The sequence below is a fragment of the Rhineura floridana genome, chromosome 4 (genome assembly GCF_030035675.1).
Source record: "Rhineura floridana isolate rRhiFlo1 chromosome 4, rRhiFlo1.hap2, whole genome shotgun sequence".
In the NCBI taxonomy this organism is placed as follows: Eukaryota; Metazoa; Chordata; class Lepidosauria; order Squamata; family Rhineuridae; genus Rhineura; species Rhineura floridana.
Genome location: NC_084483.1, coordinates 3,752,092 through 3,774,038, shown reverse-complemented (window position 1 = coordinate 3,774,038; position 21,947 = coordinate 3,752,092). Strand labels below are relative to the sequence as shown.

Below are 21,947 nucleotides of genomic sequence, written 5' to 3'. Positions count from 1 at the left end.
TGCTGTGCACCGCCCAGAGAGCCTCTTGCTTTGGGCGGTATAAAAATTGAATAAAATAAATAAATAAATAAATAAAACTACGCTGAAAGAAGTTTTGTCAACAGCCGTAAAAGTCATCAACTTTATGAATCATCACATTTTAAAAAGATTTTGTCAAGAAATGGGAGCAGAATATGAAGTGGTTCTCTACCCCACAGAAGTTCGCTGGTTTTCAAGAGGACAAGTCTTGAAGTGCATGTACGAATCAAGGGCAGAAGTTCTACTTTTTCTGAAAGAAAAAAACCCCCATTCTTGGAACACTTTGAAAGAAAGGATTTTATCCATGGGTTGGTTTACCTGGCAGATATTTTTAACCATATGAATGAGGCTGAGAGGCAGTGACTGGCCCAAGGTCACCCAGTGAGCTTCATGGCTGTGTGGGGATTTGAACCCTAGTGTCCCAGGCCATAGTCCACTCTAACCATTACACCACACTGGCTCTCATGAATGAGACAAATCTTTCAATTCAAGGGCCTGAAGTCACCATTATTTTGAAGTCATTTTTTGATTGGGTAACCTCCCTTGTAGACTGTGGGAATGCTGTCGACATAATATATCTCAACTTCAGCAAAGCTTTTGACAAAGTGCCCCATGATATTCTGATTAGCAAGCTAGCTAAATGTGGGCTGGATGGATCAACTATTAGCTGGATCCACAGTTGGCTCCAGAATCATACTCAAAGAGTGCTTATCGATGGTTCCTTCTCAAACTGGATGGAAGTAACGAGTGGGGTACCACAGGGCTTGGTCCTGGGCCCAGTGCTCTTTAACATTTTTATTAATGACTTGGATGAGGAGGTACAAAGTATGCTTATCAAATTTGTAGATGATACAAAATTGGGGGGCATAGTTAATACCGTGGAAGACAGAAACAAAATTCAAAGGGACCTTGATAAGCTGGAGAATTGGGCTGAAAACAACAGAATGAAATTCAACAGGGATAAATGCAAAGTTCTACACTTAGGAAAAGGAAACCAAATGCACAGTTATAAGATGGGGGATACTTGGCTCAGCAGTATGACATGTGAGAAGGATCTTGGAATTGTCGTTGACCACAAGCTGAATATGAGCCAACAGTGTGACGTGTCTGCAAAAAAGGCAAATGCTATATTAGGCTGCATTAACAGAAGTATAGTTTCCAAATCGCGTGAAGTACTAGTTCCCCTCTATTCAGCACTGGTTAGGCCTCATCTTGAATACTGCATCCAGTTCTGGTCTCCGCACTTCAAGAAGGATGCTGACAAACTGGAACGGGTTCAGAGAAGGGCAGCAAAGATGATCAGGGGACTGGAAACAAAGCCCTATGAGGAGAGACTGAAAGAACTGGGCATGTTTAGCCTGAAGAAAAGACTGAGGGGAGATAGGATAGCACTCTTCAAGTACATGAAAGGTTGTCACATAGAGGAGGGCCAGGATCTCTTCTCGATCGTCCCAGAGTGCAGGACACGGAATAATGGGCTCAAGTTGCAGGAAGCCAGATTTCGACTGGACACCAGGAACAACTTCCTAACTGTTAGAGCCATACGACAATGGAACCAATTGCCTAGAGAGATAGTGGGCTCTCCGATACTGGAGGCCTTCAAGAGGGAGCTGGACAGCCATCTGTCGGGAATGCTTTGATTTGGATTCCTGCATTGAGCAGGGCATTGGACTCCATGGCCTTGTAGGCCCCTTCCAACTCTACTATTCTATGATTCTAGGATTCCTTTGATAGCAGTTTGGGAAATGTTACAAAATTAAGCTACCAGAATGTTTGTGTGGACCTGGTGTATTTCCTCCCCTGGAAACTCAAGCTAAGCTTAACTTTTTGAGGACATAGTTACTTTCAACTTTCCTTTGTGGGAAATGTTTCCCAAGCTTGTTTTGCTGTCTTGATACTGAGGAGGAAAATCTGTCTCCATAATGATCTTTCAGTCTCCAAAATCATGGGATACAGAAGCAAAATTGGAGCACAGCTTCTTAAACTAGAATATTAATTTTCAAGATAGAGATATGTGTGCATCTCATTTCCTGACCGGGATAACATCAGAGATTTTCTGGCTAAATACTTCTGACTAAAAATCCAAACGCTTTTGAATGTCACAGCATCTCCCCTTGTCCTCTGTTATAATAAATGCATTGCAACACCCTGGCTATCTGAAAGACAGAAGTCTGGAAAATGGTTACTGCAAGCTTAATAGAGGAATTAGAAAGTGCCACATGCATTCTCATATATTGAAAGTCATTAAGCAAGCGAAAACTATTTACACATACAACAGAAATGCCCTGGGCTATTATTGCAACACTGGAAATGCCCTTTTACGAATCAGGAGTGTTGTAAAAAACAGCAAAGTTCCCATGTTGAAACAGTCAGCTTCGCGCACAATTTCTATTACAAAATAACACATTTGTTTCAAAATCTTACTTATGTCTGGCATTTCATTTTTTTCTAGAGTTGTCATCCAAAAGTAACCATGTTTTTTTCCGAGACTAGCAACATATTCAAAGAATTTATTTATGCATGTCCTGTGGAATAGCATGCCTGTCAAAATATGACAGGTGCCCACTATGTGCAGTTTCCAGAAACAATTGAACTTATTTTTTGTTCCTGTAGAGTTTCCTAGCTAGGTGAATGGGTGCCCACCAGGAGTGTCTGTTTTGTTTTGTTTCGTTTTAAATATATCTGCTTTTTTTCAAGTTCTTAACATTTTCCTGCTCTATTGTATAGCAATGAGACAATTGTGTTGGAAGGGGATTAATAAATTGATGATGATGATAAAAAAGGAGTTAACGCCACAAGATGACTTTTACTCTACAAAATGACGTCCAGTCGGTATGGAAGCAAACTATTACTAAAGTTCCAGTTATATGGAGTATCTTTGGAACACCTTATTTCTTTAGGGTTTGCAAAGGCCAGAGTGATTCTTTGGCGAGATGTGACCGATGTGGAACCACCAACAAGGTTACTAGGCTCAATTTCCAACTATATTCTGACAGAGTATTCCGACTCAATAATCTCGCAAACTACCTTTACACACTCTTGGTCTAAAAGCATTGTAGTTAACAGAGGAGTGGAGCATACAGGAATAGATTAACTCTTCCTAGAGGCAGAATCGAAACATTTTTGAAAAAAAGTTTGTTAGTGGCCAGCCAGAAGGAGAGGTAACCTTCTCCTTTTCAGTTCTTGACTGCCTCCAGCAAGTAACAGTCAACTAGGATGCAGGAACATTTTCTCTTTCACTTTCAGAGCAGCTCATTTTTTACTGCAGCAGCAGCCTTTTCTCTTTGTTTACTCTGCCTTTCAGTGATTAGATGGAAGAAGTGCCTGTACACAGAGGTAGCCAGGATCAGCCCCACACCCCTCCTGCCATCTACACCACCACGTACGTACCTTGAGAGGAGGGGGAGTGATACAGCAAGGTGACTGTACCTTTAGCGAGTAACAGTCCACTCTTTGCTCCTCCCTTCCCATAAGGGATGCAGGAACATTTTCTCTTTCACAATGGCTGTATTCTCCAGACTTGTCCCCTCTTCTGATCTCTAAGGCCATGGCCTGCTTACAGCTCAAGTCAGCCAAAGAGTCTGTCACCCAAGAGGAAACTGAGGAGGGAGAACTACATATTATCCCCTTCCAATTCCAAGAATTGTCAAGGAGGAGTGGGAACACACAGCCAAGCCCAAAGCCCCTCATTCACTATCCGAAAAGCTCTTTGGCTTACCTGCTGCTGTAATGGATAGCTTCAAGGTCCCAGCATTTGATGAGCCAATACCTGCCCTAGGGGCCAGAACTGTCATTCCCACAGAATGGGGGGGGGCAACCTCACTGATCAGAGTGACAGTGACAGGCTCAATGATGCAGCCTTAAGATGCACACATGAAACTTCAGCCCTATCACTGAGAGCTTCTGCAGACAGTTCCTTCCTAGCCTGTACTATATGGCTCAAGCAACGGGAAGTGGATCACCACTCCAAAGCCAGTCTTTCTGTTCTCCCCTACACAGAAGGGCGATTCTTCCAAAAGTCTCTATATCCCCACCTAGTGGAAACCAAAGATGAAAAGAAAGCTCTACCTTCTGCACCCAGGAAAGATAAGTCTCGCAAAAAGTCATCTTGGTCCTTTTGTCCAAGAGGATATCTGACTACCTACAGAACCATGCACCAGGTTTGTGCCTCCTGGCACTCTTCATGGAACTCATTGCAACAAAAAAATCACTTCAATTCCACAGGTAGCAACTTTACAACACCAAGCAGCCTCAAGCATGATGCCAGAAGTTCCCAGGTTGGAGGCAAGCTCCACCTATTCACCAGTGCATGGATGGTCCCCACATCAGGCAGGTGGATCCTGAATAGCATCAAGATAGGGTCAGTCACTATACAGGACAAGTGGCAGGCGGCATCTCTATTACACAGCCAGTAGAAGCAGTACCAGTACAGGGCTATGTCCTTTGTTCTCTTGTTGACCCCCCAAGTTTTCCCCAAACGCATGGTGGTTTGTGGCACACCTACCCACCCAGGGGTACATGTCTACCCCTACCTGGATGATCTTTGGGTACATTCCTCCTCTGCACTCAGGGCCTAACAAGACTTGTAGACCACCATTTACTGCCTTGAAAGTAATAGGTTTTTCATCCACAAAGCAAAGAGCCAGCTGACTCCCAGCCAATGTCTCCAGCACTTGAGAGAGGTGACAGACATGGCCCAGAGCAAGATATTACTCTTCCTGGAATGTGTGGCGCAACTCCAGCTCCAACTGCAAGCCTGTCTGCACCATGCCCAGACGCCTTTTCTATGCCCAGGAGTTTCAGTAGCCCCTCCTCCTGTATCAGGACCATATTGCTCAGTGTCTGAAGTGACCTATAACGATTCCCATGGAAGTGACAGACTACAATGGTGGCATCATTGACCCCACCTGATGAAAGACTATCACTCAGAGTGCCCTCTGTCAGTTGTCTCTACAGATTCCAGGGGTGACCTGCCAAACCCACTTCTTCCAAGGGATTTTGCAGGGACCAGAACTCCACCCATCCATCAATTGGCTGGGACTCAGGGCCATCCAGTTGGCACATCAGGAGTCCTCCCCCCCACATGATTGTCTGCACGTATATCACAGCCAAGGTTAGTTGCACAGGGAACAAGTTTCCCAGGGTCAGTAAGCCCTTCACAGAGAGGTGTTCCTCCTAATCTCCTGAAAGTGCCCCCCTCCGTGCATAGACCTGTTCGCTTTGTCAGCAAATGCACAGCTGAACTAGTTCATGTCCCATTACTGGGATCTAAAAGCCCAGGAGGTAGATGTGCTGTCAGCTCCCTGACCATAGGTCTTTTATGCTTTCCATCCTGACCAGGCTCATTCACAGGGTACAGGCCCTACAGGCCTAGGTGATGTTAGTGTACCCACACTGGCCGAGATGGCCATAGTTCTCAGACCTGATGGAACTCAGCTCAAGGCCCCTCCCCATGCAGGACCTTCTCTTGCAGGACCCCATTCGCCGCTGGAGTGGCTCCAGCTTCATGCCTGGAGGCTGAGTGGCAATAACTGAGCAGGAAGAGCCTGTCTGACAAAATCATCCACACCTTTCTAGCTTCACACAAAGCTTCTGCACAAAGGATTTATAACTTCATATGGAAGGCCTTCTACAGGTGGTGCAAGTGCAAGCAGTTGCTAGACAGGGAATGTCTTATGAACATCATCTTAGATTTCCTACAGGACGGCCTAGATCAGGGCTTAACACACAACACTCTCAAGGGGCAAGTTCAGTTCCTGATAGTGTGCTACTTCAAGGGGGGGATTCAATAGGACACACCAAGGTCAAAGGTTTCATCAGGAATGCCCCCTTCCTCTCCTCTGGTGCATCACAGATTCCCCTTCTGGGACTTCATCCTGGTCCTAAAGGCACTCTCTGGCCTGCTCTTTGAACCAGCCCAGACTTTTCCTCTAAAAGATCTTACCCTCAAGACAGTCTTTGTAGGAGCAGTTATTTCAACCAGGAGTGTGGGGGAACTGTCCATCAGGGAGGAGCTCTGCATGTTCAACCCTGACAAGGCGGTCCTTCACCGGAATCCTAGCTTCCTTCCCAAAGTTAGCTCTTCCTTCCATAGGGATCAAGACATTGCTCTGCCCAGTTTCTACCCCTACCAGAAGCGCAAGGCCTAAAAGTATCCAGATCTACCATCAGTCATTGACTCTTGAGACTGTGTGATGAGGGCTTATCAAGCCAAGCCCAGAGCCCTATCACAGGGGCAGCAGCTACGACAGTGCTCCACAGGGATGCTCCACTTGGAGAAATTTGGAAAGCTGCCACCTGGTGCCCCCACCTTCCTCAGACATGATAGGGTGGACAGATTTGCCTCTCCCAATGCTACTTTCTGCAGGAGGGTTCCACAGAGAGTAGTGGCCTAGATTTGCATCCCACCCAAGTATGGAGAGGATTACTGCTTCAGTAGATCTCTTTTCTGTATGCTGCACTCCTCTGCTGACTGAGAACAGAAAGCGTCCTGATCATCAGAGACTGAAACATACAGCCCTATCATGCAGAGGGTCTTAGGCAGAGGGATCCCATCTCTAGAACCCCTAGGTGAGGTCACATTTGCGCAGTAACCTGAATAGCATAGAGAGGGCTTCCCATGACAACGTTCTTACTTATCCTCTAATGTTCCATTGTTTTTCTATCTGATGTTCAAGTTATATGTGTGTTTAGGTTTAGTGGCTGGCTACTCGATGCTTCAGCTTTGTCGTGAACTGAAAGTAGGGAAAATATTACTTTCCCTTCTGGCTGGCCACTAACAAGTTTTTTTCAAAAGTGATTTGATTCTGCCTTCAGGAGGAGTAACCCATTCCTGTGTGCTCCACTCTCTGCTGACCAGAAGGACTCTTTATGGTAAGGCCAACCTTCCATTCTCTCTTCTTCAGTCTTGGAGGGAAGATATAAAAAAAATCCCTTACTGTGAAAGGAAGTGTCTCTGTGGCTCTGGAGAGGTAGAATTGGTGGCTCATGTTCTTTTGCATTGTCTTTATTATTGAGATTTACGCAAAAAAATTATTGAACCTCTTCTGTTGACCTGCCAGGATGATTGGATGCATTTCATGTCTTTCTGCTTCTTTCATTGTAGGTAAATTCTGTGCTGCAGCATGTAAAATCCATCAATAATTAATTTTAGCTGTCCAGTTACTTTCTTTCAGAAGTCTGATTTTAACAACATTTCAATAATATTTCTGCAAATACTTTTATTTTATACTATGAATGATATTTTATTCTATTTTATGTATTTAGACAACATGATTTATGCTGTTTTTGAATGCTTTCTATGTTGTTCATTGACCATAAGAAAGAAAAATTGAATTGAATTTTTTTTATTAATTACCAAACCATAATCTGCTTCTCATAATATAAAGCACATCAGCACTCCCAATTCTCATAACACTAGATGATGATTTGGTTATCTCTGCATGTGTGAAATAAATGGCTTTAAAAAAACAAATTAAATACAGATGAGAGGCGTAAAGCAATTCGCTTTTCATGTTGCTTAGTAATGGCTGAATATGTAGGTAAGAGAATACTCTTAAGGGAGGGAGATATGTGATAACAGACCGGAGCTAACTAAGGATAGCATGGCAGTTCATGAACAGGTTTCTATTTTTATATGACATAATTTGTTGAGAGGAATGTTATATTACTTGGCAAATCTGTAACACTTGGCCATTGAACAGTCTGATATTTTTCTTCAAAGATACTTGTTAGTTCTTAGATTTTTTTTTAATGACTAAGTCTGCAATCCAATCTACACTTACCTGTGAGTAAGTCCTGTTGAACCCAATGGAGCTTACTTCTGAGTATACATGGATTGGATTGCAGCCAAAGTTGATTATCATTTCTGCATTAAAAAATGAACTACATCCTTTTCCTTTGGTCTGTTGGTTGAGTAACAAAACAGAAGCACACTGTAGCTTTTCAAAATTCAGTGGAAAAGAAATCTGAAATACAGTGCTTTCTAATGCATTTTTAGTTAACCTATAGAAGCATTTTGTTATCTCTAATATCTATCTACTAAAATTATCTTCATTTTTAAAAAAGATTTTAGCAAAGCGATGTCTCAGGCCGGTACTTCCCCATTCCAGGAAGCAATTAGACAAGAACTGGAATATTCCATGAAAGTGGAACTGGATAAGATACTTGCAACTGCACCACAGAATGAACTTGAGGTGGGGACTTTCATTATTTAAACATACATGAGGGAAATGCTTTTACTATGACAGCTCAAAATTTAGACACATATTTGAAATATGGACTAATGAATGTTTTCATGTTAAGTTTGGGACAGACATCTTTGGACTTGGCAAACGTGTAAAAGCTATGCCTGTTTATGAACTCTCCTGTCCTCAAGCGTGATGTAGCCCATAGAACTGCATATAGTAGTAAAGTACAATTTTACGTAGAAGAAAGTATCTAGAGATTGCTTTTCATTTTGACCAAACTAATGGCATCTTTGGCCTGGATCAGCTGATATGGTTACCCAAGCTTTGAGGTGGCAGAGTGTGCTTTTTGTGTCCAGCCACCTGGCCCACTTTAACATCACAGATATCTGGGCTTGAGTATAACAGTTCAGGAGGACATTGTTGAAGCCCTTTGGATTTTACACTGTAGAAAATCTCAAGAAGGCTACAAACTCAACACGTATCTTGCATAACTGGATGAATGGGCAACAAGCAGCAGATGAGATCCAGTGTTAAGTGCAAAGTGATACGTTTTAAGACAGTCTCCCAAAAATCACATGTATATTATCCATTTAGCTGTGACTGCCATGTGAAGCTCACTGAAGTGAAACACACACACACAAATTCTGGATTCAGAATTATTTGAAAAGGGATCGGGAATGAATGTTATGCCATACAAATCTGAGGTGCAGTTACATTTAGAATATTATGTGTAGTTCAGGTAGGTAGGTGCCTCTTCAAAAAAGAATACAGGTCTAGAGAAGGCCATCTAAACTGATCAAGATATTGGAGAAAATTCTTTGCAAGGAAAGGCTAAAGAGATTTGACCTTTTTGGTTTAGAGAAAATACACCCAAGAGAAGTTACAGGTTTGAACTCACTCCAGATATTTTATTTATTCATAAAACTTTTCTAAACCACTTTTCAGCTAAAAAAAAAAAAAAAAGCAAACCAAGGTAGCTTACAACAACCAAACGTCAACGTTATTTAAAAGAGATGGTGCCCCTGATAGCTTCCACTCGAGCCCATGAAACCTCTGCCCCCCCCCAAATTCACTGCCTCCTTGGTCATGAGTAGGTAAGGGTGGCTATCCTTTTCTCCCTTGAAAAGTACATACTGCTGATGGAGAAATTTGGAAGAGTGACACTCTTTCCCGTTTCCTGTTCAAGTTCTGTGTACTTTTCAAGGCTGAGACTAATTCTACTGGAGCCAACTTTTACCCAAATCCCTTGGAACAATGAAGTGCATGTGTGCTTTCTATCTCTTGGGGATGGCGGGCTGATCTGGAGGAGGGGAGAGAAGTGATATGGAGTGGTACCGCCCATGCCACTCTATCAAAAATCTAAATGTGTTCTTGGGCCTATAAAAGTTGGCAACCCCTGCCATAATTAAATAAAATTAAAACACATTAAAAGCTAATTAGAACAAAAAAGTCTTGATCACCTGCCTGAAAAGAAAACTGCACTGGGGCCACTATAAACTCCCTTGGGAGGGTTCCACAATTGAGGCACTCCCACCAAAATGAATAGTGTGAAATTTATGAATGATTAGAAGAGTGAATGAAGCACATTTCTTGACACAACTAATAAATGACACAAAGAGTTTATTACAAGATGTGGTGGGCACTGAGTTAGATAGCTTTGAAGAAAAGATTAGATAAGTGTATTAATGTTACGTTTATCAACAGCTGTTAGAATTTGGTAATACCTATGAGTGAAGTGCTGGGTTAGACAATGATCTTAAAAGTTTGTAAGCAGGCATGGTAGTGATGGCCATCCCCTAGCTATGGAAGAGAACCCCTCAGTAACTTTTCAGGTATATGGACTGTTGAAGTTTGTGGGAGTTGTAGAAGAGTTCCCTTTCAGTGGGGCTTGCCCTGGAGTTAATAGCGGTTTGTGCTCTTGACTGTTCCTACTTTTTAAAAAACTGTCCCCTTGTCTTTTTTCAGCACACCAAGAAAGACCTGGAAGGCTTTAAAAAGCTCTTTCACAGATTCTTACAAGAAAAGGGACCTTCTGTGGACTGGGGAAAGATCCAGAGACCTCCAGAAGATTCTGTAAGTTGCAATATTATGTGAATAACCTTCATAATTAGGTCTAACAATAAAATTACAAATCCCAAATCCCGATAACAGCAACAATAATACATATTTAAAATTAAATCTTGACTCAATAAGATTTCGTAAACAACATCCCACCCTGATAGTATCTAGACATCCTGAGCAGCAGGTCTTTCTGGACTAGCAGCGAGATGATCTCTGGCCCCTGCAGCAGCTTTTGTAGCTGAAGTGAGGTAGGGCCCTGGCCTTCCAGGCCAGGTGAAAATTAGCCTGCAGTGCAGGGAGCAAGTCTTGCAGGACTCACACAGGTAAGGTCATCTGTAAGATACTGTGTTTTTTGGAGTACTATAAAAATCAAATAGATCCTGAAACAAAGCTGAGCTACATAAATTTTGTAACACACAAATGAGGAAGAAATATTTATTTAGTTATGCAGTTGTAATCTGCACCTTCATAAAAACATATCAAGGAATATATAAGAAAAAATCAGCAAAAAAATCCTTAAAACAGTAATAACATATTTATTTACCTAAACCTTTTATTCTGTTACGTGTTCACAAGGATATTTTTTAGCATTGGAGGGTCTTTCAGAGCTTTACCTAGACATGATTCATCTAGAGAATGGTTCGACTCTCTCATGGGAAATTAATTCACTTTGCATATGCAGAGAACCATTTTCAAACTTATGTGTCATCCAGGTGTGTTTGGGCAAATCCGTGTTTTGTAAGCATCTTTGCATTGTTTCTTTATGACCGTAGCATTTTTGCAGCCTATGGGTTGTATTCAACTAAGTCCTATGTAGAGTAGACCCATTGAAATTAATGAAGCTAAGGTAGTCATGTCCATTTCATGGGGTGCACTCTTGAGTAGGACAAGCATTGACTATCACTGTCTGCATTTGGTTGCTTTGGCAAATAGAATATCAAAACACCACACACTCATTTTCTTTAATGTTGTGATGTCTTCTCGGTATTTTTGGGGTATCTTGGTTCTTGGTAGTAATGGTATTCTTTAGCATTCATGTAGAGCAGGGGTAGACAACTCTGATGGCTTCAAGGGCCACTTTTTATGCTGGATGCATAAAAATTGTTTGCTTGCGGAGAATCAATTATTTGGTGTGACAGCACCTACTCTTTGGAACTTCCTACCTATTAATATTAGGTAGGTGCCCCAGCTGTATTGTTTTTGGTGCCTGCTAAAAACTTTCTTGTTTTACTTACTCAGGCATGTAGTTTTATTATGTATTACTGATTTTATTTATATTTAATTTTTTGTTAACTTGTTTTTAAAGTTTGCTTTTATCGACATATTTAATATTTTAGATTGGTCTTTGTAAACTGTTTAGTTCTTATGTCAAGTAAGTGATATGTAAATTTTGTTAAATAAAATAAATACATTTTCTCCCCATTCTCTAGCTAACAACATTCCAAGCCTTAACCCTTGCTTTTCTGATAACTGCCCCAAAGCCAAAATAAAACGTCAAAAGACGGGCATGCTATTTTTTAAAACTCTCTGCTGATTGGAGTTACTATTGATAATATGGTTGGATGTTAACAGCTGCCAATATGCTAGATGCTTTAAAGATATATATAATCAGATGTCATTAGTCATACATAGTTTTGCTCTTAGGGTTGAAATGCAAACTTGTGAAATCAACACTTCTGGTACCTGGGAGGGTCTGGGGCAGGGGCGGGGAACTGGGTTTGGCTGGTGGGCCAGATCCTGAACTGTCCCATTGGGCCATTTTGACAGGTGGGTGGGACCACCTGCCTGTCAATCACGTGATGTCACCCTGATGCCAGGTGGTCCAACTTCAAAGGAAAGAATTGGGAGCTCACTCTTAAGGTTGCTCCTGATTTTTCCTTTGCAGCAAAGCTTGAATTCATACCTGTATGGAAAGGAACAATCTCTCTTTGCAGCCAAGGCCTGAACTGTGGCTGCAAAGAAAGATCTTTTGCATCCCTAACTTGTATTCATGTCAGAGATGCAATGGAAGAATTGTGAATGCCAGAACTTGAGCTTTTCCACACATTATGTCATGTGTGATGTTGGGCCCTGGAATGTTCTGTGTGGTTTTCCAAAGCAGCCTGGTAGCCCTAATTAGCTTTGTGGGCTGGAGGTTCTGCACTACTGGCTTGGGGCAGGGTCCTCTGGCTCAAGGAACAGAGTATAATCAGAGTTATTTTGGCATTCCCTCCGGTAGAGCTTAGTAGAGCAAAAACAGCCTATTCACCTAAGGTGTACAGCTGCTTAAAAGCAAAACAAAAATGTGCCTGAGGGGTAGAGTAATCTGGCCTCACCCCTTGTGCTTCAGACAACTACCCCATAAAAAAGCATCTAGCCAGGTGTTTCTTGTTTTGGGAGGCAATTGATTGGCAACTACCAGTTGCTATGCAGGAGGGAAGAGTGCAGTTGCTCTCAGTCCTGCTTGTGACCTTTCCATAGGCATCTGGCTGGCCACTGTGAGAACAGGATGCTGGCCTGATCCAGCAGGCTCTTCTTATGTTCTTAACCCTATCCTAGGTTTATACGTTTTGAGCTCCATCCTGAAAAGCGTGCTGAACTGGCTGTTATCAGAGAAAACAGCAGTAATGCAGTTGAGCTGTTTTATTTGTTAATTCATTACATATATATATATACTGCCTTTCTGCCAAGGCACTCAAGATGATTTACAACTTAAAATCTTTAACAACTAAGATTTACATGATGGATTGGAATCTTGAGAGATTTGGATGGAATACTGACCTAATTTAAGAAAGTAATTTAAAATCTCAAGAAATTTAATAGGAATAATAGTGTAATCCATAGCCAATGTGGCACTTTTCAAATGTTGTCCCATGAAACCTAGCCAGCACGACCAGTGTTCTGGGAAGATGTGAGTAGTCCAGCAGTATCTGGAGGGCATCACATTGGCTTTCCCTGGTGTAATATTTATTTTTAAAACTTGAATCTCACCCTTTAACTTATGACCATAGGGTGTATTATAATATAAACATATATAATCGATGTGTCTGGACACATTGGCACCACATGGCCTGAACCTGGAGGACAGTGCCAGCATCACTTAGCTTCTGCAAATGAAGCCCCTCTGAGCATTCCATCCTCAAAGCTCTATAACTGCCACCTTCGCAACAGCATCTGTATGTTAGCAGCTGATGAAGGCGGAAGCTGAAACGTTTTGGTAATACAATAAAAACCTCTGTTTTGTTAATCACAATTACGTTCACGTATAATCAATAAAATACATAATTCAGTATCCCAGCCATCTGTAAGGTATGACTGGCCAGGCTCATTTCTTAAGTTTCAAAGGCCTGGCAAAACAGAAAAATCCTGAGCTGTAACATTGGCACAAGCCAGATCTTTGGAGTAGATTGCATAATGAGTTCAGTTGCTGAGAAGAGCTTCTGCTGAGTCACTGGAAATAGTCTTGGGCATTCTTGTAAGGTGAATGTTTTAGGTACTGGAAAAACCAGATGTAATGAAAGGTGGGTAAAAAAATCTTTTACTCTCTTCCATGACTGCCAGTCTGGGTAGGCCAGTTGTGCCAGAGGCTGTCACCACACCCACTTATGCTGCCTCCAACCCCAGATGGGAATGCTTTCTGGATCCAGGGCAGATAATTACAAGGGAAAGCAGAGATCACATCCAGCTTACCTGTTCCTCCCCGGAGACCAAAGTAGCTTGCTTTTCTTTGTGAATTCCCACTCATACTCGTGTGTTGCATGAACCAGTTGACTAGGCACGTGAGAGGTTGGAATAATCCTGAGAGCTTTGATACAGATTAACTCAAGACCCCAACAGCCAAACTTTATGAAATTTATTAAGAATAAAAAAGGAAGAGGCAGAATGTTGCTTCAGGAAAAAAACAATAAGAACCTTTTAGTTCAAGACTGTCTCTCCTAATATAGCTACTTACAGTCTTCTGGTCTCCTCACATGCAGCAGCACAGATGATCAGTCGAGGGACAAAAGGACTGTATGGCAACAGCCTGCTTTTAAGAGTTTTGACCCAGGTATGTCTTGACTGACAACTGATGTTGTTTGGCCGGTCACATGGCAGCCTGGAAAATGCCCAGGGGTAGGGGCTGAAACAATCAATGTGGCAATGGACTGGAGATTGGCTATCCGGGTGGAAATAGGCTGGTGATGGGCAGCCTTTCCTCAGTTCTTCCATTTATAGATAATGGAAGGTGGGGAGAGACTGAACAATCTTAAAGGGACAGCTTGGGAAAAGCAGAACTGTGCCATGCCAGATCCATCAGGCTGTACTTGTCCCTACCGTGTGCCCGGTTCAGGATTTCTAAGTTGCATGGTTTAATACTTGTCAGCAGGAGAGTGTCTTGCTGGGAAAGGATATTCCAGAGATGCATTTTATCATTTCACATATGTGCCATAGCTCTAAGAAGCAAAATCTTAGAGATAATTCCAGTATCTCTTTTCTTTCACTTCATGAAGGTAATAAATTGGTGTTGAAATTTATGATTTAATACAAAGGTGGCGCCCTCTAGAAGCAACTCCCATCAGTTCCTGCCAGTATTGCCTATAGTCAAGGTTGATGGGCGTTGTAGAGATACCCTTACTGTTGTTCTGGTTCCAGTACGTTTCCACTTCTGTTTTCTGAAAATGGAGGCATACGTCGCTAGTCAAACTCTGTCCCTTTTTACTCTAAAACCTGATTGGATCAACATCAGTGCAGTTTTTTAAATTTAGCTTCAGACACATTTTGCAGCTGATTGGTACATCAACGCATTGCCCCTCCAGGTTTGAGCAATGGGAACATTTTTCTGTAGGCTCAGGCAGACACAGTGATTGGCCAAACGTTTTGCTGTGGGTGGTCCTGAAAGGCCTGAAGTGAGCAGTAGGGAGGGGAGGCATGTCCAGCTGAGGGTAGAGTCGCTTTAAAACACAGCCAGAAAAACCATTCTCGCTGCTTTTCCAGGGACTATCTGGTCTAATATAACTAGAAGTTATAGGCATGTGGTTATTAGTGTATAATCCCCATGATTATTATAAATTATACATGACCTTTCAATTCCATTAGAATATTTCTCACTGTTAGTAGTATTGCTTCCAAGGATTCATCTTCTTTTCTTCCTCTAATGTCGCAAATAGTTTAAAATCTGCCATTTGTGCATTCAGTCATCTATTTGTAACTTTAAAATAATGCCTCTGGATCTTTAAGTTTAAATTTCTTATCTTTAATTTTGTTCCACGTCCTCAAAAAAAAAAAAACTATTATAATGAAATTTTGTACCATTATGCACAATTTAATAGGCACACCTTTAATCTCTCTCTCTCTCTCTCATTTGTTAAAAATTATTTTGAATCTTAAATCTGGCAGTGGGAAAAAGGATTTGTTGGGTCTTAAAGGTGTCTTAACCTCATTTGAATAGCGTGAAGCATAGCCCATGCTTGTAATTAGTCAATGGGATCAGGCAAATGGCAGCTCCTTTAAAGTGAATAGCTTGCCAAACTAATAGTGAAGCCACTTGCAAATATATAAAACTCAGCCTGAAAATATTTACAGACAGCTAATTTTAAAAGTTGTGTTTATTATGGGAAAGTCATTATCAAGTGTATATTACAAACCAAGTAATCAATTGAGACCTAGAGAATGTTTGCAACAGCTGTGTTCCCATGTTGCTCTTAGTGCTTCATAGTGATCTTTTTTATTTATGTATTTGTATATATAGCCTGTCCTTCACTTCAAGGTCCAGGTCAGGTTCAATATAATTCAATTAACCAATTTTAATAACAATTAAAAAAACCAGTTAAAACATCAGCAATGCTGCTACACGGCAGGGGATGGAAAGAAATGGCAAGATCTTACATTGCTCATCCACCCCTAAAGGTCCGGGCAAAGAGGGGTGTCTTGACCTGCTGACAGAAAAGCATGGCAAAAGCTCATCTAGTCCAGCATCCCATTCTCACAGTGATTAACCAGCTGCTCATGGGAAACCTGCAAGCAGGACCAGAGTACAAAGTTCACTCTCCCCTCCTGTGTTTTCCAGCAACTGGTATTTGGAAGCATACTGACTCCTCCAGTGAAGGTGGAGCATAGCCATCCTGGCTAGTAGCCATTGACGCCTTTTCCTCCATTAATTTGTCTAATCTTTTAAATCCATTCAAGTTGGTGCCCATCACTGCCTCTTGTGGAAGTGAATTCCATAGTTTAACTATGTGCTGTGTTAAGAAGTACTTTCTTTGTTCCTGACTCTTCCAACATTCAGCTTCACTGGATGTCCTCGAGTTCCTTGCAGAAGGCATGCATATCGGGGGAGTGAGTTCCACAGGCTGGGGGCCATCACAGAGAAGGTCCTCTCATATGCCACCATCCCATGGATCTAAGAGGGGAAGCAACACTGCCAACAGAGCCTCCCTTGCTGATCTTAGCACAAGGGCAGAGCTGTATGGGAGGAGGCACTCCTTCAGTTATTTGGGGCCCAAGTCATTAAGGGCTTCTTTCTGTAAGATCTATTGGTCAGGAGGTTTCAAGCTTCACTTCTTAGAAAAGCTTGAGCACGTAATCGGTAACTACCAAAGCTCAGTTTTAAAACTTTTTTAAAAAAAGCTGAGTTAGCTTTATGAAAGTTAAAAAATTGGGCAACATTGCTCTAATATCACTCAATTCTATTCTTCATCCTGTAGTATTTACACCTCTTCTCATTAACTTTCTTCCATTAGTGATCCCTACCCAATCATTTTGTTTACTTATTTTTAAGAAAATATAAGGTGTGCTTTGTTATACATCGATTAAAAACTCCTTCTGCTTTATCCCAAGGTATAAAAACTCCTTTTAAAATGTTTAAATCATTGGTTTTGTTAAGTTTGCAAACAAATGGAAAAAGTAGTATATATTATATAATACAACTTAGTGTATATTATATAACTTGGATTTCAAAAATATACTGAAAGAAATAGCCTGTTTTCCATAGAAAAAGTTACCAGTAGTGCAATCCTATGCATGTTTACTTAGGAGTAAATTTCTACAACTTCTAAGTAAGTGTGTATAAAATTGTAGCCTGAAATGTATTGAGGCATGCCTCTTTCTTCACATGCAAAATGGTGGACCTTCCCAATATTTGAAAGAATTCACAGATGTTCAGCTAGAAAATTCTCCATTGTAGCAGACCTTTAGACGATGCAGTACATTTCACTTTAATCAGTCAACAACTTAAACTTTATTTAGTATTGTAGCTTTTAATGTCCTCCTGCATAAACACAATTTTTATACTGACGTTGTTCTTTTTTTCCTTTACTCAGTCCCGTACTCCAATATCTCAAATCTATCACACTTGAACTTTAAATAGTTACATACTTTCAGTAATATTGTGTTCATGGGACACTGCTTAATAAAAGGAAAAAAAACTTAGGTGGAAAGCATTGTGCCAAACCTCTTTGGACAAACTTCCACCGCTTCACTATAATGTAACTATGACATAGTAACAAATTAGATGATTTGAGATAAATTCAGTGTGTGGAAGATTTTGGTAAGTTCCTTTCTGCTTGCGTGGGGCATAAAATAAAGTTGACTTAAATATTTACTTTTCAACTAAATGGAACTGAAGTCTGGGTGCGGTCCTACAAGATGTTTATCATGCTGATTTATTGTGATTTTATTGATTGTTTACTATTTTATGGTTGTTTTATTTATTTGCATTGTTGGCTGTCTTAGGCTGTAGATTGGAGGAAGGGTGGGATATAAAAAGAATGAATGAACAAATGAACAAACTACTAAAGGACCTACTCACTACTTTTCAAAAATTATCAAATGTGGTACCAATGAATGGAAATTCAGCAATGTAGTGTAGCTGAATCTAGCTTCAAGCATGATTTACATGTTCTTGTAGAAGAGTGTCTCATCTTCTCATCCTCATTCTTTCAGTGTCTGTTCTAATATATATTCATGTAAGAGTGTCATAATAGTGTAATTCATGTGGCTGCCAACAGATGGTGCTAGCCCTGTGACCTACAGTGTGATGACAATTAGGAGGAGGAGGAGGAGGTGGGGACTGGAGGGAGAATTGGCTGAGGCAGAGGAGGCAGAGTGTGGCAAGATGGCAATCAGGACAGGGAGGTGGGATGAAGAGAGGAGGCTGAGGCAGAGGAGGGTGAGTTGGTGGCCGATGATGCAGAGGCAGTGGCAGATGGGCAGCCCAAGAGGAGGGAAGGAGGACTGGTTGGGGGAGAGGAACAACAGGGATGGCAAAGGGCTCCTACTGGGAGGAAGGGTGGGATATAAAATTAATAAATAATAATAATAATAAAATATATTTGTTTTAAATGTTTTATTGATTTTAACTTGGAAGGTTTCTGTGGGAGAATGGGGTGAGGAAAAGTAGTCTGTGATTCAAATGATAAATGTGTGTGTGTGTGTAATCTCATTTAATATCTAGCATTATCATTAACAAACTGATTTAAAGCTTGTCTTTAATGTTTTACTATCAAGTTTTCATGGACATAGTTAGCTAATGTGAAGAATAAAATTATGAAAGCCTAAAAAAATTAACAAGCTTTCGATCCAGAGAATATTCTTACAGACCTGTTAATGTATCTGAATATTAATTAGCACACCCAGTAGCCAAGAAAGCAGCTCACCTTTGTGGAGAAGGAGTTTTTTTATTGTTTATTGAATTTATATCCTGCCCTTCCTTCCAAAGGACCCAAAGTTCAAAGTATATTGCTTCCAGCTTAAATAATAGTGAGCAGTTAACTGTTAACTAAGTAACTTGGAGGGCATACAGTTAGTAATGCTGAAGATGCATTTAAGTTTAGAGCTCCCTCCCAAATTAATATGCCTCAAGAAGCATCACTGTAAATGTAGGCCTTTTGTCTGAATAAATTGCAGGTTAGAACAGTAACTTAAAACTTTGGTATGTTATTTTTTAAAACCTTTTTTTCTTCTGATACTGTGTGGGAAAGTGTGAAGCAGGTATAAGGCACTTTAGCTGTCTGTAAATAATGTGAATAATTCTTAAAACCATCGTTTTCCTTTCAGATACAACCTTATGAGAAGATAAAAGCAAGGGGATTGCCCGATAGCATTGCTTCAGTCTTAAACAAGCTGGTTGTAGTGAAACTTAATGGTGGTTTAGGCACCAGTATGGGATGTAAAGGCCCTAAAAGTCTTATTGGTGTGCGAAATGAGAATACCTTCCTGGATCTCACAGTTCAGCAGATTGAGGTGAGAAAATTGTTTGGTTTTCTTACAGATAATAAATCTGTATAGTAGGGGCGGCCCTCCAGATGTTGCTGAACTAGAACTCCCATCATTCATGACAGTTGGCCATGCTGGCTGGGGCTGATGGCAGTTGGAGTCCAATAATATCTGGAGGGTTGTCCCTGCTGTATTTCTGTATGAGTTGTCCAGGGAGAGCTAATACTAAAATACCAGTGAAAAAGTAGTATTGTTTTGTTTACTTCAGCCAAAGCCATCTGAATAAAAGCGTTGCATGGATCTAATTCCTTTAGTCCATTTCAAGGAATGTTTGACACAGTGTGTATTGATATGTGATTATCTTTTCAACATAGAGCTGCTTCTGAAATTTCACCTGACGCAAAACCTCCTTAGATGAAAGAACTGAGAGAAACCAAAAGAGGGATGGCTAGAGAAACTTAAATGGTGTTGTGTTTACTGAGGTGCACACCCACTATGAAATGCAAAACATGAGATGAAACAACAAATCAGTCTAATAGTGAAAAGTTTGTTTGTTTCAAGCCGCACTCCTCTTCAGGAGTGCTTGTATAAATTTATAAATATATTTAATACTTGTTTTGCTGTTGCAGTTTATGAATGCTATTTTTAATTCGTGTATTTGTGATTTTAATATTGTATATTGGATTTCTGTTTCTTTTGTAAGCTGCTTTGAGTATTTGTTCAAAGCGTGGGGTAGACATATTAAAATAATAATAAAGGGGTTGAAGCCTTAAAATAATGAAGGGTTGTTTCCAATTCTGTCCCTCTGTTGACAGAAGACTCTTTGATCCAGCCAAGTGTTCCAGGAATGGAAAGGGGGAGGAGATGATTCTTCACAAACTTTCCAATGCTCCCCCAACCCTTTGGAGCTGATTTGCAGGGCGGGAATCCTGCAGAGAAAAAAGAGTATTGGTGAAAATCACCTCCCACTCACGAAAGCCTCTACTGGATTAAAGAACTTTTCTGCCAGTGGAGGGACACAATTGGATACAACACGAAACAAATATTTCAATCTATTAAGTGTTAACTAAAGGCTTTAAGATATACAAAACATCATGCTAATGGTTTTTTAAAAAATGTATTGTTAATATTTATACAAACAGCTTCACATGGGAAATATAGCAGTTCTCTTGTTAAATATTTATCTCTTTCAGTGTTGCATCAGTTAAATATCCTTTATACAGGACTGAGGAGGGACCTGTTCCATTGTTCAGAGATAGTATTAAATATATAATTATTACTGCAATCTTATAAAGATTGCCACCCTGAATCTTTATAAGAAATAGCCCATGGGCATAGAATGCCTATATTCATGGTGCACTACGAAAGAGATATGTTGATGCTACAGTTACAGCTTCAAGCACAACTTAATCTCCTTTCTAATATTGGTCTACGTATAGTACATTAAGCATACCAGTTATAGGGTGCCTGCTGGAATAAATGGGAAAATAAACATTGGTGTTCTAGTCTTCAAAATGCTCCTAACACATCCAAAGTTGAGGAGCCTACTTTGAAGTGAAATCACAAATGGTTATGGTCAGACACCGCTGAAAAGGCTAGTGTTTTCTTTGCTGTGATAGGCCTTTTCTAAAGCAATGAACATTGTATTTAATTAGCTTTAACATTCATTGCTGATCAGGAAAGCAACAAGGATTTATACTAGTGCATAAGTTTGATCAGACCCTTTAAGGGACGGTCATGAAGATACAGCTACTGAAAATGATCTTTCAAGAATTTTGTGGTGGAAACTTGGGAAGTTTCATACCATGATGTGTTTTGGGTTTGTATTGATTAGGTCTTGATTCGTCTAAAAGAGCCTTTGGAGTAGAGATATGCTCTTGCATTGTTCCTCACTCAGCAGAGACATGTTTTCAAAGGGAGCTTGAGATGTTTTACTATTGGCTGTATTCTGTTCATTATTAATTTCAGAAGACTTGGTAACTGTTCAGAAACAAGTGCACTTGATCTTAGAAAAGGGAAATGAAGCATGTTTTCAACAAGATAATATCAAAGGAAGCAGCTGGTGAACTGTGTGACCATAGTGTGACCAGAGTGGCTGGACAACCAGCCAGATGGGCGACTAACAAATTTAATAATAAATAAATAAATAAAATCGTTAATGAAATTGCAACTTACTTTTCACGATGGAGAAACACGTTTAGTGAAGGCTTAGAAGAAGGAGGCTTTAGTATAGGCACATATGCCTTATAAAGGGTGAATGAATAGGACTGAGAATGCAGGCACACACATGTCTGCTTTGGTCACAGCAGCTCTGTTTGTTTATTTATTTATTTTATTAAGCTTATATACCGCCCGACTAGCAACAGCTCTCTGGGCAGTGAACATTAAAAATACAATAAAAATAACACAATACAGTATATCACAATACAAAACTGTACAAAAAACTGTACAGTCTAAAATCAAAATACAATAATTTAGAATTAACAGCTCTGTGAAGTCATGCAGCTT

At 40.5% G+C, this 21,947-nt stretch overlaps 1 protein-coding gene across 5 annotated transcripts in view; it reads left to right on the top strand.

Annotated features, from left to right (window-relative positions):
- UGP2 (UDP-glucose pyrophosphorylase 2) overlaps positions 1-21,947 on the top strand; it is a 56,144-nt gene that overhangs the window by 8,087 nt on the left and 26,110 nt on the right. For 3 of the 5 annotated variants that reach the window (XM_061622269.1, XM_061622270.1, XM_061622268.1), the window contains exons 2-4: positions 8,086-8,213; positions 10,173-10,280; positions 19,281-19,466. In XM_061622269.1, coding sequence (XP_061478253.1) covers positions 8,100-8,213; positions 10,173-10,280; positions 19,281-19,466 — 408 coding nt within the window. In that variant the 5' untranslated portion in view covers positions 8,086-8,099. Of the gene's footprint in view, positions 1-6,834; positions 6,892-8,085; positions 8,214-10,172; positions 10,281-19,280; positions 19,467-21,947 lie in introns of all 5 variants that reach the window. The other 2 variants (XM_061622267.1, XM_061622265.1) reach the window with 1 other exon arrangement.